This window comes from Eulemur rufifrons, chromosome 29, assembly GCF_041146395.1.
Source record: "Eulemur rufifrons isolate Redbay chromosome 29, OSU_ERuf_1, whole genome shotgun sequence".
Lineage (NCBI taxonomy): Eukaryota > Metazoa > Chordata > Mammalia > Primates > Lemuridae > Eulemur > Eulemur rufifrons.
Window position 1 is genome coordinate 48,538,967 of NC_091011.1, and position 17,561 is coordinate 48,556,527.

Sequence of the window (17,561 nt, forward strand, 5' to 3'; positions counted from 1 at the left end):
ATATGGTGGTTAAATGTGTGGTTTCTGGAGCCTGTATTAAATCCTTACTCTACCACTTCTGGACAGAAACAAGTAATGTAGCTTCTCACATTGAGTTCCACTCATCTGACAAACAGGCATAATAGTAGTACCTATACTTCCTAGGTTTGTTGGGAGGACTAAATGAATTAATACTTGTAAGGTGTTTAAGGCCTACCATATAGTAGGTTCTCAATAACTGTTAGCTATCAGTCTTCCTCTTGTTAGGCAGCATTTTCCCTTTTGCCTTATAGTCTTCTGAAAACATAAATGATATAAAGGGTAGACAGAAAAATTGTTTTATTTAGTGGAAAATAATTTAACAAGACTAAATTTAGTAGCTCAACATATTAGAAACTAGAGAACAAAAAGGCTATAATTTTTTTTCCTCTCCCATGGATAAATGAGTGATATTCTTGATCTAATGAAAATGCGTCATACGAAATTATTTCCAGAGCAAAATCACTACCAGGAAAAAAGCATTTTCTTTCTTATAACATTTTTAAAAACATGAATGTATTTCTTATTTCCTTTTTGAGAACCAAAATATAATACAATACAAATTGGGATTCTGCTAATTTGATAGACTACATGTGGAGCCTTTACTTCTGGCTAGAGATCTAGATTTTAAGTTCTATGTAGGTAAGGATTTTTATTTATTTTAGGCAGCCAAAACAGTATCTGGTATCTAGTAGGTATTCAATAAATATTTGATGAATAAATGCATTAAAACATTACTAGGATTTATTTCCTTCCTAAATATAATTTTTGGCTAGGACTAATAATACAAAAAATTAAATCAGATTATATGTATGATTTCTTTTAGGTGTTATACTTATGGCATTTACTATTAATATCTGACTTTAAGGGAAATCTTTTTTTTCTTAAAACACATAAATATATTAAAAGACAGATCTACATTTTAAAATTTCTCTTTAATTAATTTTATTGCCTTTTCTATGCATATATTGAGAGTTCAGTTGAAATAGAAGATTAGAATTTTGACAAAAATCTTGAAGGGCCACTCACCTTCACTCTCACACCATTCCAGAAATGCAAGAACTCGAGCATTTCCTTGGCATGACATATATTCTTCTATTAATAAAGGAGCCACTGATGACAAAGTGGCGATTGCATGCAGCTGTAATTCTTCATGCTGTGCTGCAGACCATTCAATTATTTTGTGTTTCTCAGGCTTTTTAACATAGGTAAACAAAGCCAAAACAACTTTGCCCTCAATTAATAGCTATGAGAAAGAGCAAAAGATACTGTTAGAAACATAATAAAATTATTTAATCTAAGAAGTTAAATAAAAGATTTATACTTTGAAGTTTTATTGATCATTTCAAAATATTTCCTTCTTAAATATCTCCAATCTCTGATGAGTATAAAAAAACCCACAAAAAACAAAAGCAAAAACTTATATAAAAATAACAGTTATGACCGTCTTTTCTGAGGTATGCACTCTCTAGCTAACAACATAAAATATACATTAATTTTTTGTCTATGCTCATATATGTAATTTAGCTTCTGTTTACAATAAAATCTTAGGAGCAGAAAATTTGGGATAAATAAAGTACTGGCATTTCTTTTCCTTATTTTTAAAAAAGCAAACATCTCACAGACTCAGTTTTGTACTATAAAAAACAATTTTGTCTGAAGTAACGACAGCAACAAATATTTAATCAAACACAACAGAACTTATACAAACATTCCATCAAATAAATGTCAGGTCACAAGCCATGTTTCATTATTTGCCTAGTATTTTAAAATTTTATTCAATCCATCATTTCAATAAAAATAAGACAAAAATGTATAGCTATTATGACAACAGAATTAATATTATAGCTAATTCTGATTGATGTATATTTATGGTTCATAAGAGAATTAAACACCATGTGCTCTATTATGTTTAATTTTCCTTTAATTTGGCATTATTCTATAAAGACTTTTTTACACTAACCATTATGAATTTTTGTAAACTGTCTACTAGTCTGCATGAAAAGAATGCAAGATTTAGAGTTGAGAAAACAGGAATAACTATTAATTCTAGCACTATTATGAGAATTAAATTGATAATGTTTTTAAAATACCAAGTGAACTACAAATGATAGTGCACATATTCGTTATGACTACTATTACTGGGCCATCAATATATGATATCAAAAAATTATTGATCCTGCTACTCACAAAGTGCTTTAAGAAGCTCACCATAGTCTTTGTGCTACTTGACTCTGTTGCCTATAAAATGTTGCTCAATCAAGATTTATAAACTGTAATATAAATTTTATTTAGTGTCTTTATAGTTATTTTAATAGTTATTTAATACTGCACTGTAATAATAAACCACATTTTATGGAATGATTTTCTATTTGGCATTTCAGAAAATACATTTAAGTTCTACATAGTATATATTTTTTGATACAATAATAAAGTTATAACTGTAAAGACAATTTCTCTTTTTCTGAGCATTTCAAAAAATATACGTTCTTCAAAGTAGTATTACTAAGAAAATGCTGAGCTTATTTAAATCCTCATTATGATCTCATGAGGTAGACGTTGAGCTACCTGGGATTTAAGAGAAATCAAACAACCTGTACAAAGTCATGCAGCTAGAAAATGACGGCACTGGGGTTCCACCTGACTAAAGCCTTTACCGCTCTACTACCCTACCTTTAGATTACTGGTAATGATATTAACAGAATGAATTTCCACTTCTTTTTCATGGTAATCTTTTGGAGCTTGAAAGAGTTTTAGGACTAAAAGGAAATTTCACTTACTGCAGCAAGTAACTAAACTAACAGAATTGTTAGTAATACATTTTCCTATCACTTTATAGTATACAAAGCCTTCATTTTAACTTCACAACGGCCCTGTGACCAGGGCCAAAGTAGTATAACCTTTCTTTTACAGAATGAGAAACTAACTCCATAAAGATAAGGTAATTTTGCCAAAGCCACATAGCCAGTGGAAGGTGATAAGCCAGAAGTGAAGTTCAGTTTCAGTGTTCTTTAAATTACATCATGCTGTTATGTAGGAAACCAAGCATTAAGGTAAATTTATATATAAGAAAAAATTAAAGACAACAGGTTTGTGTGGGGGAAAAGCAGGTTCATAAGAATTTGAGGTTGGCATCACAGAGGTTAGCAATTTCCTCAAGCATTAAATCATCCCTTGTTACTACTATAGTCAGAGATAGATGATCAGGTTGGATGGGCCTATGTGGAACTTCTTTCATTTTATGCTCTCTTATTCAGGAGATCTAAATATATTAATAAAAAACTCAGGTTCCACTACTGTTTCTTTGGTTTATGTGGTTTAAGTATTTTACTGTTTAATAACAGATTAGCAAAGAAAAATTTTAAAAGCTAAAATTCAGGCCAGTAAGAGTTTGTTACTTTCTATGGTAAACATATGAGTTGATGAAAGATTTGTAATGCGGACTTTAGAAAAGTTATACTACAAAGTGAGACAATTTTTATTAATTTTCCTGTTTTGATTACTCTTTACCTGTGTAGTAGGTAAATCTTTACATAAGATCACAATTATATTGAATAGCAATTTCTTCAACTCAAAATCTTCACAGGAATTAGAAAGCTTAAGTCCTTTTACCAAAGGATTTTGACTTTTAACTGTGAGGGGAAAAAAGGAGTAAAATGAAAGCTGAAATGATGTCCAGGACTCCTCAAGATAATAAAAAGTTTAAAGTTTTCTGGTTTTTACCTTCATTAAAGGTTGCAAATAGTATCAAATCCTTAGTAAAGCCACATTCCTAATAGAAATACACAAAACAAGCAGAACAATGAATTAATTAGATGGAAATTAAGATACAGATGGCCAAATTTACCTACTACTTAAGTACATTTATCAAATTCCCTATTGTCATTCTTTTGAATTCATAAAGCATTAATAATAGTATGGGGATAAAGCAAAAAAAAAGAGAGCATATAGTCAGAAAACCTTGCAATTTATTTAATTTTAAACTTGCTTCTGTAAATTCTAAGAAATATTTTATATTATTCTACGAATATTTTCCAAGATACTGTTTAAAATTCGGTAAGAACCCAAAACGTATTAGTCCTTCATAGTTACTTCTGTAATTCATTAGCTATACTATCAAGTGACACAGTAAGGGAGGAAAATCCAGTTGTTTTCAACAGTTTTTCTTCTTAACCACCCCATCCCCTACTCCAATCATTCTCATTATGTCAAATATTTGGCTAAGTGATAACAAAATAGTTGCTGCCTCACATGAAAAGCCCTGAAGAATGACCAGAGTTGCAAACATTTCAGCATGAGGGAATTCATTCCTGATAGAGATATTCTAGTTGGACTTTGCACATTAAGAAAAGTTTACAGGAGCAATCCCTGGACTTTTGAGCTTATAGCTTTACATTCCTTCTACATTAGGATCCATGTGGTTTCTTTAAATGGTGAGGATGTTATTCCTTTGACTCATGTTCATGAAATTCATTTCAGTGTTTGCAAAGACAGTAATGAGAATTTACTAACTGACCAGGGGCTTCCAGAGAAACATAAAGTCTACCTACAAATTGCACCCTTAACTAGGATGCTATGTAGGACGGACTGTTTCCCTATTTGTACAGTAAGAATTCTATGTCTCCTATATTAGGACCACTTGATGTCTATAATGATAGGGAGTTGATGCCTTCACAGCCAGGTCTTTGAAGTACAACTAAAAAGTATGTGGTTGACATGTTAAGATTGTTCCCAAAGATCTCTTTTCTAGGATTTCATCCATTTGATGACTTTTATATTATAAAATATGGGGAGGCTAGGTATCTAGTATGCATGAGTAGATCCTATAAGATAAATCCTCCTGCTGGTAACAATTATAAACTCTGAACAAAATGTAAAAGTTATCTTGTGACCAAGAGTAAGCAGACACTGTAAGAAAGTTAGGATTTTGAAGAAGGAAATGGCATTATGTATTTCTCATTTTTTAAAAATATGGCTTTTGGCCTGAGAGCCGGCCATGTTCTGCACCTTGTCAGGATGCTAAAAATCAGTAACCCTGTGGTCTTAGTGGCTTGAAGAACCACAGAAACGGAAAGCGAAGGGAGAAATCTCATAAAGGAGAGAACCACAGAGGGAGAACCCCAAATTCTATGTACAAACTCTTCTTAAATCTCTGAACCACACAAGTGCAGGGAATAGTCAAGCATACCAGGCTAGAAGAACTGAACTGAGATTTGGGTTTCCATCCTCCACAGGGATGTGTATAATCAAGTAAAGTGCATATTAATTAAAAAATACTCTTCAGAGGAGTAAATCAGAATCCACAGTAAAGACACTCACATTGACTAGAAAGATAGCAATTCTCAGCAGAGAAACAGCCACTATAAAAAGGAATCAAAAGTAAATTCTAAAACTGAAAAATATATCTGAAATAAAAAATGTACTGGATGAGATTAACAGCAGAATGGAAATTTAAAAAATGATCAGTGAATTTAAATATATAGACTAATACAAATTATCCAATCTGAAGAACAGAGAGAAAATGATAGAAAAAAGTGAACAAACCTGTGGGACAGTATCAAAAGGTCACACATATAAGTAATTAGAGTCCCACAAGAAGATGGGAGAGAGAATGGGAGGGGACTGAAAACATTCTCCAAATCTGGATAAAGACGTAAATTTATATATCCAAGAAGCTCTATGAACCCTGACTAGGATAAATACAAAGATCGCCCGTGGCACATCATATTAAAACTTCTGAAAGCCAAAGATTGAGTGAAAACCTTGAACACATACAGAAAAAAAAATGATACATTATACATAGGAAAACAGTGATTTGAAATAACGAATAACTCTCATCAGAAACAATGGAGGCCAGAAGACAGTGGTACATTATCTTGAAAGTGCCAAAAGAAAAATTCTTTCAACTTAGAATTCTGTATTCAGTGAACATAGACTTAAAGAATTAAGATGAATTAAAGATATTTTCAGATGAAAGAAAGCTAAGGGAATTTGTTGCCAGCAGCCAGCACCATAAGAAATGGTAAATGAAGTTCTTCTAGGGAAAGAGAAATCATGCCAGATGGAAATCTGAATCATCAGGAAGGAAAGAAAAACATCATATGTGGTAAATATGTACATAAATTACAAAATATGAGGAGGATGCCAAACTCCCAAAGGAATGCAAAGAACTGGCAGAGTGATAAGTATACTGGTGACCATCATGACATTACAGCATAACTTGGCATTATAACAAAATACATAAATATTATAACATAATTTAGACTCCCTTCCCCCATTCCCACCACTTCCACAATTAAAATTAATGCAATTTGATTCATACTTACAATCATTGGTGCTTCAGGATTTTGAGCAATAATTGTAGTAATCACTAATATATCATTTCTAAGCTGACGATCATAATGACTAAAACCTCTCATAAACAGATTTTTAAATACTTCCTTCAAAGCCCTAGAAAGTAAAATCATATTTTAAAAATCATATTGTTATCAAATGAATGTGTCCCACCAAAATTCATATGTTGAAACCCTAGTTTCTAATGTGATGGTACTAGGAGGTGTAGTCTTTGTTTTAAATACTTCCTTCAAAGCCCTAGAAAGTAAAATCATATTTTAAAAATCATATTGTTATCAAATGAATGTGTCCCACTAAAATTCATATGTTGAAACCCTAGTTTCTAATGTGTTGGTACTAGGAGGTGTAGTCTTTGGGAGGTAATCAGGTCATGAGGGTGGAGCCCTCATGATTAAACTAGTGCCCTTATAAAAGGGACCCCACAGAACTCTTTCATTCTCTTTCCTCCATGTGAGGTTACAAGAAGTCAGCACTCTGCAACCCAGAAGAGGGCCTTGACCAGAACCCAACCACACTGGCACCCTGATCTCAGACTTCTAGCCTCTAAAACTGTGAGAAATAACTTTCTGTTGTTTATAAGCAATTTTGTTTATGGTACTTTGTTATAGCAGGCCAAACTAAAACACATATTTCTGTGGAAATACTACTTAAGTGTCTACCAACAAAATCTTCCTTTTTATAATATACTATTATTTGTTTGAAAGTGTTTCTAATTTTTCCACAAATCTGCCTCTAATTCACTATGTACTAGACAAGAATCCACTAAACCACACTATATATGGCAGTCAAAGTGACCACTTTAAAATATTCAATCACATCATTTTCCTTTTTAAAGCCATTTAAAACTTCTTTTGGTCTTGGAATAAAGCCCTATCTCCTTATTAAAAGGCTTATTAGGCATTTCACATCACAGTCCCTGCTAACATTGTTAGCCTTGTCTCTCACCATTCTACCCTGTTCTTTATGCTCTCATCATACTGAATTTCAGTTTTTTGATTTTGATAAGTTCTATTCTCACTTCTGTTCCTCCTATCTAGGATGCTCTCTGCATGCAAAACTTTTCTGTGTGGCCAATTCCTATTTATCACACAGATACTAGACTGGAGTTCATTCGGAAGCAGTTATTAACTCTCCAACTCTGGGTGAAGTTCCCTCTACAGTAGACGGTAGACATTTGTTGCTTTGGCCTCTGTGACCCATTTGTCCTTTTTATGTTAACAGCATCCTTATTTTTATTTAGGCATTTACTCCTCCGTGACTTTTGGTCCCATGAAGCTGCCTTTAGCTACCTTTTAGACAGAGCATTCTTTCCACTGGCATTAGTATTAATGATTCACTCTGGAATGGGCATTTGACCAACATCAGACCATTCAGAGCCAACAAAGACTCGATTCAAAAAATTTTTTCTGAGCTTTCAGGATAACAGGCCTTTTCTTCTGCTTGATTTGAGGTTGATACGATGTGAACCTACACTTACTAGGTCTTACTATGTGGATCATGTGGGTGAAGCTAACAACACAGTGGAAGACAGTGCAGAGAGATGAACAGAGACCAAGTTATGCTGAGCCTTGAATAAAGCTGCACATGAAACTAGTTTTATCCCTTGACTTTGTAGCTACATGAGGCCATAAATTTGCTACATTGCTTAAGTCAGGTGGGTTAGGTTTTTGGTCACTTGCAAATAAAGTGTGCTGATTCACTTTCTGAAAAATGTGTGGTATCTCCCAATAATCTCTTTAATAACATTTAGTATAATTTCTTTTAGTTGTCTATTTATTTGCCTATATCTACTAGCATAATTTAAATTCCATGAAAATAGAGACCATGCCTATATTATTTTCAAGTGTATTTCTATGGCCTAGTACTGAACCTGGCACAGACAATATTTATCTGTTGAATAAGTGAATAAGCAACTTGAAGACTTACTCACATTTTATTGCTACTGCTTATTGCAATATCTAGAACAGAGTAAACACTTACTAGATTTACTGAATAAATAATTCTTCTAAATGTCTAATTTTATGTTATAGATTCAAAGGCATAATTTAATAACCAACTGAGAGCCTTCCACATAGAAAGAATCTGCACTTGTTATTGTGTAGATTCATTTATATCATGGCACAAAAAATATGTCCTGAAACATAGCTATTACATGAATCAAAAGTCTAACTGAATACAGATTCAAACAAAGATGTTGGTTGTGTCACTGGCTATTATTTTAAGGTTAAAAAAACATTCCTATCTAACCACATATACTTACAGCAAACATTCAAAGTTACTAAGCTGTTGTATTATTTCTTCTTTTGAAGATTTTTCCAATAAGTTCCAAAGTATTTCTGATGAACGAAATAGAACCTGTCCAGAGGGATCTGGGTCATTGAGGTGAGCACAAATTCCACTGGCTGCTTGTGCTTTCATCATTAAAGTACAATTAACTTCTGAAAATAAATTTTAAAAATTATTTGTTTTATAATATTGACATTGTTAGATGGAAACAAAAATAGCTGATGATAAAGTGTTCAAACTTAATAATATTATACAAACCAGAAGTTGAGAGATGTTGTAGAACTTTCAATACCCAAAGTTTCTCAGCAAGTTGATTTTCAAGCAAGTGCATTGCCTGGACCATTGTTTTTGCCAATCCTCCAACTTCAGCCATTTGAATCTTGTATGATGAACTAGCTTGCTGGTAACCTAACAACAATTAGTTAATAAATATATACAGTTATCTCACATAATGATCATTGAGACCAAAGGAATGAGTAAGTTATCTATCATTAAGGAATAGCAATAACCAACAACCTTTAAAAAGTATATGGCATTTAAGAATTATGTAGCATAGGAATGGGCGAATTTTTTTAGTAAAGGGCCAGATAGCATGCTAAGCTTTGTAGGTATAAGGTTTCTTATCAACTACTCAACTGTGTAGCACATTGTAGCATGATATTGTAGGAAGAAAGTAGTCATAAACAATACAAAAATACATAGGCATGGCTGTGTTCCAACTAGACTTTATTTAAAGCAGTGGGTCTATTTTGGCCTGGTGTCCACAGTTTGCTGATCCCTGGTGTATCATTTGAAATAGGACCACAAATTTTGGGGATACATCTTAAATTCTAAAAGAGAACAATATTTCTTATTTGTCAGTACATATGACTTTCCATAAAGGAAAATGGCATCATTACACATACTGAATGTTTTCACTATTCAGTTTCACTATTTGGGCCAATGCCTTACTTCAGTGCTTTCGAGAGACATTTATGTGGTGTCCACGATGAAATAAGAGGTGAAAAATGTAATGCTGCTCTGATAATTGCTATTGAATTTAATGGTATTTTAGGGGAGCTTGATTCTTGGTGACATGTCTTATTAATATAAGAATTTCCTTTTGCTTTAGCACCAATAAGAAACACTACCTCTCCTTTTGATGCAGGTGTCTGCCTAACCACATTCAATGAGAGGGATTAAATAAACACCAGAGGATACTTGTTTATTTGAGATGAGGCTATTTTCTCGCTTAGTGATCTCATTTATCTGACTTTTGAGACCAACTAGATTCCTTAACTCTGACCTAGTTCTGAGATGTTGATCTCTGGTTGTGGGTAAAGCCCTGTCCATTGCTGTGATGGGTTCTGTATGGTATGCCCTAGCAACTCACTGAATGAAATTAAAAAGGCATTTAAAAAGTATGAAGAGGAAGACAAAAATTGCCTATAATTTTACCATCTAGAGATAACAACATTAACATTTTGGTATTATTTCCTGCTGATATCTTTAATATATGCATACAATTTTGATAACACAGTATATACAGAATTTTATATTCTACTGTAGACACTAAAATTTTTATTGTAAGTTTCTCCCCATGCTGTAAAACATTTTCCAAAATCATGATTTTTTATTTGCATAATAGTCTATCATGGATGGGCCAAAATGTACTTCATACTTACTGTATCTTTTTCTAGTGAGAGTATGTTTCCATAGAAGGATATAGTACTAGTAAGGCTCATGGACTTGATTCCTGCCTCCAGGGCTATGTCTCTGTTAACTACTTTACTGAGGAGTTTTCAGCTGCGGTCTCAGATGTCTAGCCATGCCCATCTCTTGAAACTGTGTGACAGTTAGTGAGAGCAGTAAAACTCCTAATTTTCAGAGCTTGATCAAATTAAGGTCAATCTCACTTCTTTACAGCATAACACTCCTCTGTCTTAACTCTTACACCATCTGTCTCCTATTCTTTGAAGGGTGCTTGTTATTCCATCAAGGTTAACTCTAAGCTTGTGCTTTTAAGTCCATCTTCTCATGTTTTCTTTGAGAATTAATTAATTAATTAATTTTTTTTTTTTTTTTTTTTTTTTGAGACAGAGTCTTGCTTTGTTGCCCGGGCTAGAGTGAGTGCTGTGGCATCAGCCTAGTTCACAGCAACCTCAAACTCCTGGGCTCAAGCGATCCTCCTGCCTCAGCCTCCCGAGTAGCTGGAACTACAGGCATGCGCCACCATGCCCAGCTAATTTTTTCTATACATATTTTAGTTGGCCAGATAATTTCTTTCTATTTTTAGTAGAGACGGGGTCTCACTCTTGCTCAGACTGGTCTCGAACTCCTGACCTCGAGCGATCCACCCGCCTCGGCCTCCCAGAGTGCTAGGATTACAGGCGTGAGCCACCGCGCTCGGCCTCTTTGAGAATTTTGACTTTCCATTTCCCACTCACCAGCTTCTAGCTTGTCTGCCTACAAACATCATTTCTTCCTATCCTAAAAACATCAAAACCTTAATACCCTTTCTTTTACATTTGAGCTGTTCTCCATCTTCCTCTTTTCTCTTCATATTCTGATCTTAAAATATAAGTCTGCATTCATGAGCTGCCTCTACTGCTTCACTATCAAACCTACTGACTGCCTCTACCCTCACAATCCTCTCATTCTTTAATCTTGCATCTATAATGACCACTTTATGTCAATAGATCTGTCAAATATTAACTACACGTTTTCAGATACCACATTAACTTGGCCTTTTCATTCCTCAATTACAGAAGCCTCTGTAGCATTTAACACTGAAACCACTTCCTCCTTCCTCAAACATTTCATTCATTGGCACAAAACGTGGCAGTCTTTAGGTCTTCCTCCTCTTTGAACCTCCCTTTTTTTTTTTTTTTTTTTTTTTGAGACAGAGTCTCACTCTGTTGCCCAGGCTAGAGTGAGTGCCGTGGCGTCAGCCTAGCTCACAGCAACCTCAAACTCCTGAGCTCAAGCGATCCTCCTGTCTCAGCCTCCTGAGTAGCTGGGACTACAGGCATGCACCACCATGCCCGGCTAATTTTTTCTATATATATTTTTAGCTGTCCATATAATTTCTTTCTATTTTTAGTAGAGATGGGGTCTCGCTCTTGCTCAGGCTGGTCTCGAACTCCTGAGCTCAAACGATCCGCCCACCTCGGCCTCCCAGAGTGCTAGGATTACAGGCGTGAGCCACCGCGCCCAGCCTGAACCTCCCTTCACTGCTAATTTCTCTGAATCATTTTTTCTAAACCTCAGTATGGGTACTCTCCATGATGTCATTCTTGGTCCCTTGCTGTTTATATGCTTTATCTCCCGGCAAACTCAACCATTCTAATGGATTCAATTTTCATCTCTATTTGGGTGGATTCCAAACCTGTATGCTTTTAGTATCCATGTCTATTATCTACTAAACACTTCTACCTGTCTATCTCATCAAAAGTTCAAATTTGACATTTAATAATCTCCTTATTCATTTCTCTAATTCCTATGTCTTCCCACTTTTCCCTAGTCATAAATAATCTTTCTCTGAACTACCACAGATTCTTATTTCCACCTATATTAAGGAACATATAACTTTAAAAATATTATTTATATCTTCTCTCACTTCCTAGATTGATTATAAAGTACAGAAACTATGAAGGTATGAAGTATGTCTTAAATAACATTACATTGTCACAGTGCAAGTGCCCCCTGTCTTGATCCCCCCCATTTCAGTGAGGTCCATTTTACCATTATATATTAAGATCCCTGAGCTGTAATGTACAGAACTCCTTTCCCAAACATGATGGAGAATGGCACCAGCATTAGTAATTTAACATCTAATTGGGTTGGACAGATATTATGAATAATCATAAAATATGTTAGAAAAATAATTTTAAAAAATAAACAATTTATCAGAAGTACTAAATAACAGTAGTGAATAGTAATAATTATAATTAAACTAATTTGGGTGTGACTTTATAAATTGTGTCATAAATATTTACTGTCAGAATAAAAATATGCAAATCTAAAACTGAAAGAAATATATATAGAAATTTTTTTAGGACGACTGAAGAGCTCAAGATTACAAAAAAAAGTTTTATTTTTAATGTGTTACATTTATGAGTCCACCGTGTCTTTCAAATTCAAAGAAAAATGAGACAGAATATTCTGTCCTTTTAATACACAAACTATTACTAAAGGACCATTGCAGACTTTACCTGGAATATGCTTCTTTGGTGGTTCTGCATGATAAAAATCAACAATACATTTACAAATTTGTATCCTCAATTCAGAACTTGGTATTTTCATTAAGTCACCTGCCAGAAAGATAAATGAGTGCTATTTAATAACACTGTTATAAGCTTACTTTCAAATTTAAGCATAAATATTAACATGATGATTATTAAAAATATTCCCAGAGATTCACACTGGATTATGTATAATTATATATATTTGCATATATGCATATATACGTACATACATATACACATACACAATACCCTGGACCTATCCTTATATATTTGGCCCTTTAATCAATCCAGGCTTTTTTTCCCTAGGAAGAAAACAATGATGATTAATAACGTAAATGCTGGAACCAGACTGTCAGATTAAATACTGGCTCTGTCATTTACTACCTATGTAAACTTGTGTCTTAGTTTTCTCATCTATAAAGCAGGTATAATAATATTACTACATTTAGGATCATTGTGAGGATTAAATGAGTTAATAGGAGAAAAAGGCTGAGAACAATGTCTAGCACATAGTGTTCTACATGTGTTAGCTATTATTATTATTATTTTGGCAAGGTATGGGCTAGTATTTTTCTCCCTAACTAAAGAGTCAGTAATTTATTGCCTTTAATAATACACTCTTTGCTTCAAGAAGTTCCAGGTGAGCTTTGCTCTTCAATTTGCTGGCAGACTGAAAGAGAGTGTGGTTTTAAGACAGTCTGCCCTATGGGCAAATATAATACTTTTATGTTGAAGTTATCTGGGTAAGGTTGGGGAATAGAAAGGGTTCCTTTTCAGTCGTATAATGTTCATCTCTAGAGGTGGTCAGTAAGTAGGGAAACAAGTGGACAAAAGGAAGAAGCACAAAGAAAAGCCTGACCCTTGCTTTAGGAATCTGTCTGCAAAAGACAGTTTCAAGATTATTCTAACTCTTAATTTAATTTTATTTTTGGACCCTTCTTTTGGAGTTGGAGAATCACTGGGATTTAAAAAGCTTTAGGCAACAAGAACAACTGCAAATTTCTAATAAAACTACCCAAATATTCAGGCTTATGGGAAATTCTCGAGTTTCTCATCTGCTTCTCCACCCTTTTATTCTCTGTAAATTTGAATAATATCTTATAATTTCCTGTTTTATAATCTTAGGGCAGAGTATCAACTTCTTCACTAATCCACTCCCAGAATCCTGCTCCTAAGTCAGAAATATCTATGTATTATTTGGAAGAAAATGTACTATAACTTACTAGTACATCATAGAAATTGGAAGTTATTATTAAAAATCATGAATAGCCTTTGTTTAACACTTCATCCTACATATAATTATTTTAGTTTAAACTCATGTTTCTGGCAATTAAAAAAATAAGGGACAGAAAAGCAATACTTGCAGTCAGTAATTAGCGAGGGAAGCTCATCTAAAGCTAAGAATTCATACTGCCCTCACATAAGACAGTAATGTGTTCTGTAGACAGGTGACCAATTTTAAGCAAAAAGCAGGCTGACAGTAAAAAACGGACCATGTATTTATAATACAAATGTCTTCTAACACTCTCAGAGGCAACATTTTAAAACAATAAAGGCAACAGGGGCATTTTTTAAATAATGTTACCAACAAAACCTATACTTTTTATCTGTTAATACTATCATGTCCTCTTCTGAGTTGGCCTCTCACTGTGAATTTCTACTGATAGAACTAAAATTTCTATTACCACAGAATTAAAATTTCCCATTATTTCTCAATCTGCCTGCTTCCTAAGGTGTTCTTTACCCATGTTTAATCTAATCTCCACGATACCTTCACCTACTCTAGGCCATAGAGTAGAAGGACTCTAGGTAGTTTGTCTAAAGTAATTACAATTAAAGACTATAACACTTATTTAGATATAAAGGAGTTAGTGTCTATGTTAAAAATAAAAATCCTTTTTTACTCATTCCAGTTGAATCTCTAATACTTTTCTGTATGGATTATAATGCTGGAAACATAATTATTCAGTAAATGTTTTTTAAAAAAATTTATCGGGCCAATCACATATCTTTTATTTCTCCTATGCAAATAAAGACTTACATTAATAAGCATAAATTTAATGTAGGATTTGTTTTGGGAACATGCTGTCATGTCTCAGGAGCTGACTCAAAGATCTAGTGTTTCACTGATCTCATTTCCTAGGAAATTATTTTCTTTCTCTAGAAAATCAAGCAATAACCCAGATATAAATGCCTACTCTTTTATGATACTTTTCATATTTTTATGTATAAAATAGAGGTATCTGCATCTTTGTGTATTTTAAAGTTCTTATGTGCTACCATTTTATTATTTTATTTAAAATTTTAGATCATTTAACGAATAATTAAAAACTCAATGATTCTAGCAATTAAGTATTAGAGTTCAAAGTTTAAAACATTTTTGTGATTACTGAAAGAGGGAGATGTAAACTTTCTGAATTACAAGAAAAGTTAACAAACATTTCATCAAACTAAATAATACCAAGTCAGATAAGTGCAAAGAGGTATTTGCCATTCCCTGCACTTCAGGAACATATATTCTTATTGTTACCATGAAATATCTGAGTAGAAAATAATGCCAGAATTATTATCAAGCACACTATGATTAATTCCCAACTAGAAAATAAGAACCTAGATATGGAGAACAAGTACTCTTATTTAAACATAGCTAAAGTAGACATTTCCCTCTATCTTAAGGAAATCTTAACTTACCCAGAAGCGCAATTGAATTAGCAGTATCTTCAGCATAAGTTATTTCATCCGATACTTTCTTTTTCAAAAATGGCAAGCTTCAATAGTAATGAAGAATGTAAGAGTAATTTTTAATAAAGTCCTTAATTGAAGCATCATTTGTAAAGTACGGGAAATTTCCTTTCTAAAGGATAAAATAAGGGTGATATCTTATTCTTTAGCCCTGGGAAATTGACAACTATAAAAAAAATGTTTCTAACTGACTGACTACAAAGAAAATAAAATAGGTTTATAAAAATGAAGAGAGATGGTCATAAAATGTATGGGTTTAGAAAGCCATTTTGTATCACTGCATGAATAAAAAACTTAGGAATCCTCTTTCTCTTTGAGGGCAAAATAATAATGAATTATGGCTATAATTCTATCAAGGGAAGATGATGATACAAACCACAGATGTAGGCTCACCTATAACTTAAAAACTATTTAAGGGCTTTTTCTCAAGTTTTCAAAATGTTAGTTAATAGATCAGTAGACTATTTGTTCTTAGAGGTCAATACTCTTTTCCTTAGTAACTGGATTAGTTACCGTCCACAAAATAACAGAATGCTTTTGCAGACACTAAGGAATTTAGGTTAACGAATATTAATTATATTAGAATTTCATTTCACAGCTACTATAACCAAAGTTTTTGAGAATAACTTATTTACAAATCATAAAAGATCAGGCACATGAAACAAGGCTCATTAGTCTAAATTTCAAAAGAGATATAAAAGTTATATCTTAAATATGTAAACTATTTTGACATTTCATGAATTCAAAATCTGAACCTCCTGTACTACTTGAAAGTATAACATATCCTGTATATATAGGACTTTTAATTCATGTTTTTCAAGAAAAATTAACCAAGGGTTTGAAAAATGGCATTGAGAACTATCACATGTGGATGCAGGTCAATTTGAATTTAAAGATACTTGAAGGGCAAGCTATGACAAGGAGAATTATATAAATGCCACAGAGTTTCATTTCTAGTGTTTGTTAGAATTTGTCATTTGAAACAAATAACTTATTACTTGTTATCCAGCTGACTGTTGGATCTCTACAATGAAGAACTCTAAAACCAGTGCTTTTTGTCCATAAGCTTTCCTTTTCTATCATAGGAGACAAACTATAAGATAAAGCATCAGAAGAGCTTTCAACTAAAAAAGGTTATAAAAAAATAAGCATTATGCTTCTGATGCAATGAGAAAACCACACTACTTAAAGGCCAAAATAGAAAGGTTTGACTTTATTTTTTTTTATTTTCAATGTGTTTATCTCCCAAAAAAGTCTTGAAAAGAGACACAAGTGAGGGTGAAGTGTTGAGACTTTAGGACACAAGCAGAAATTTAAAAATAGAAAAAAATTAATAATGCAAGTAATTATGAAATATGAGGGAAACTGAAGACTGCAGTTCAAAAGATTTGTCCTATTATACAAGGAAACATTCAGTCACAAGCTTTCATAGAGAACCAACTTTGGGCAGAACTCTGTAGGAGCACTGATGTTAAAAGTGATGCTTATGAACTTGGTGTTCTGGGACTTGCACAGCCTTGAAATTTAAAAGTGCTCTATATAATACAATCTCATGTTAATATAATAATAATTTCCATTAGTTCCTTGAAAACACCAGATCAATCATTTTATTTTCCATAGTCCCTATAAGAAAGTAAGTCATAGTGCAGTAATTCAATAAATTATTTTGATTATTTTATTCAGACATCAAAAAATTAAATGTAAATAATTATGAAATTTTAAATACTATTGCTACTAAACCTAAAAGTGCATTACTACCTATTGTGTATACACAGTCCTACGAAACCTTTCTACTATTTGAATGTTAAAACAAACAATTTAAAAAGTTAAATTGGTAGAAAGGTTTAGTGGGTAAAATTGTCAAAAAGGCTTATTCCCACTTTAAGTAGTTTCCTCTACCATATTATATTGAGCAACTAAAAATGGATATTTTAA

At 33.0% G+C, this 17,561-nt stretch overlaps 1 protein-coding gene across 1 annotated transcript in view; it reads right to left on the reverse strand.

Annotated features, from left to right (window-relative positions):
* CFAP69 (cilia and flagella associated protein 69) overlaps positions 1 to 17,561 on the reverse strand; it is a 58,671-nt gene that overhangs the window by 24,653 nt on the left and 16,457 nt on the right. Inside the window, exons 5-12 of the mRNA XM_069461647.1 lie at positions 15,576 to 15,652; positions 12,852 to 12,950; positions 8,917 to 9,066; positions 8,633 to 8,810; positions 6,345 to 6,468; positions 3,742 to 3,790; positions 3,529 to 3,650; positions 1,048 to 1,264 (exon numbers count right to left, since the gene is read on the reverse strand). Coding sequence (XP_069317748.1) covers positions 1,048 to 1,264; positions 3,529 to 3,650; positions 3,742 to 3,790; positions 6,345 to 6,468; positions 8,633 to 8,810; positions 8,917 to 9,066; positions 12,852 to 12,950; positions 15,576 to 15,652 — 1,016 coding nt within the window. The remainder of the gene's footprint in view (positions 1 to 1,047; positions 1,265 to 3,528; positions 3,651 to 3,741; positions 3,791 to 6,344; positions 6,469 to 8,632; positions 8,811 to 8,916; positions 9,067 to 12,851; positions 12,951 to 15,575; positions 15,653 to 17,561) is intronic.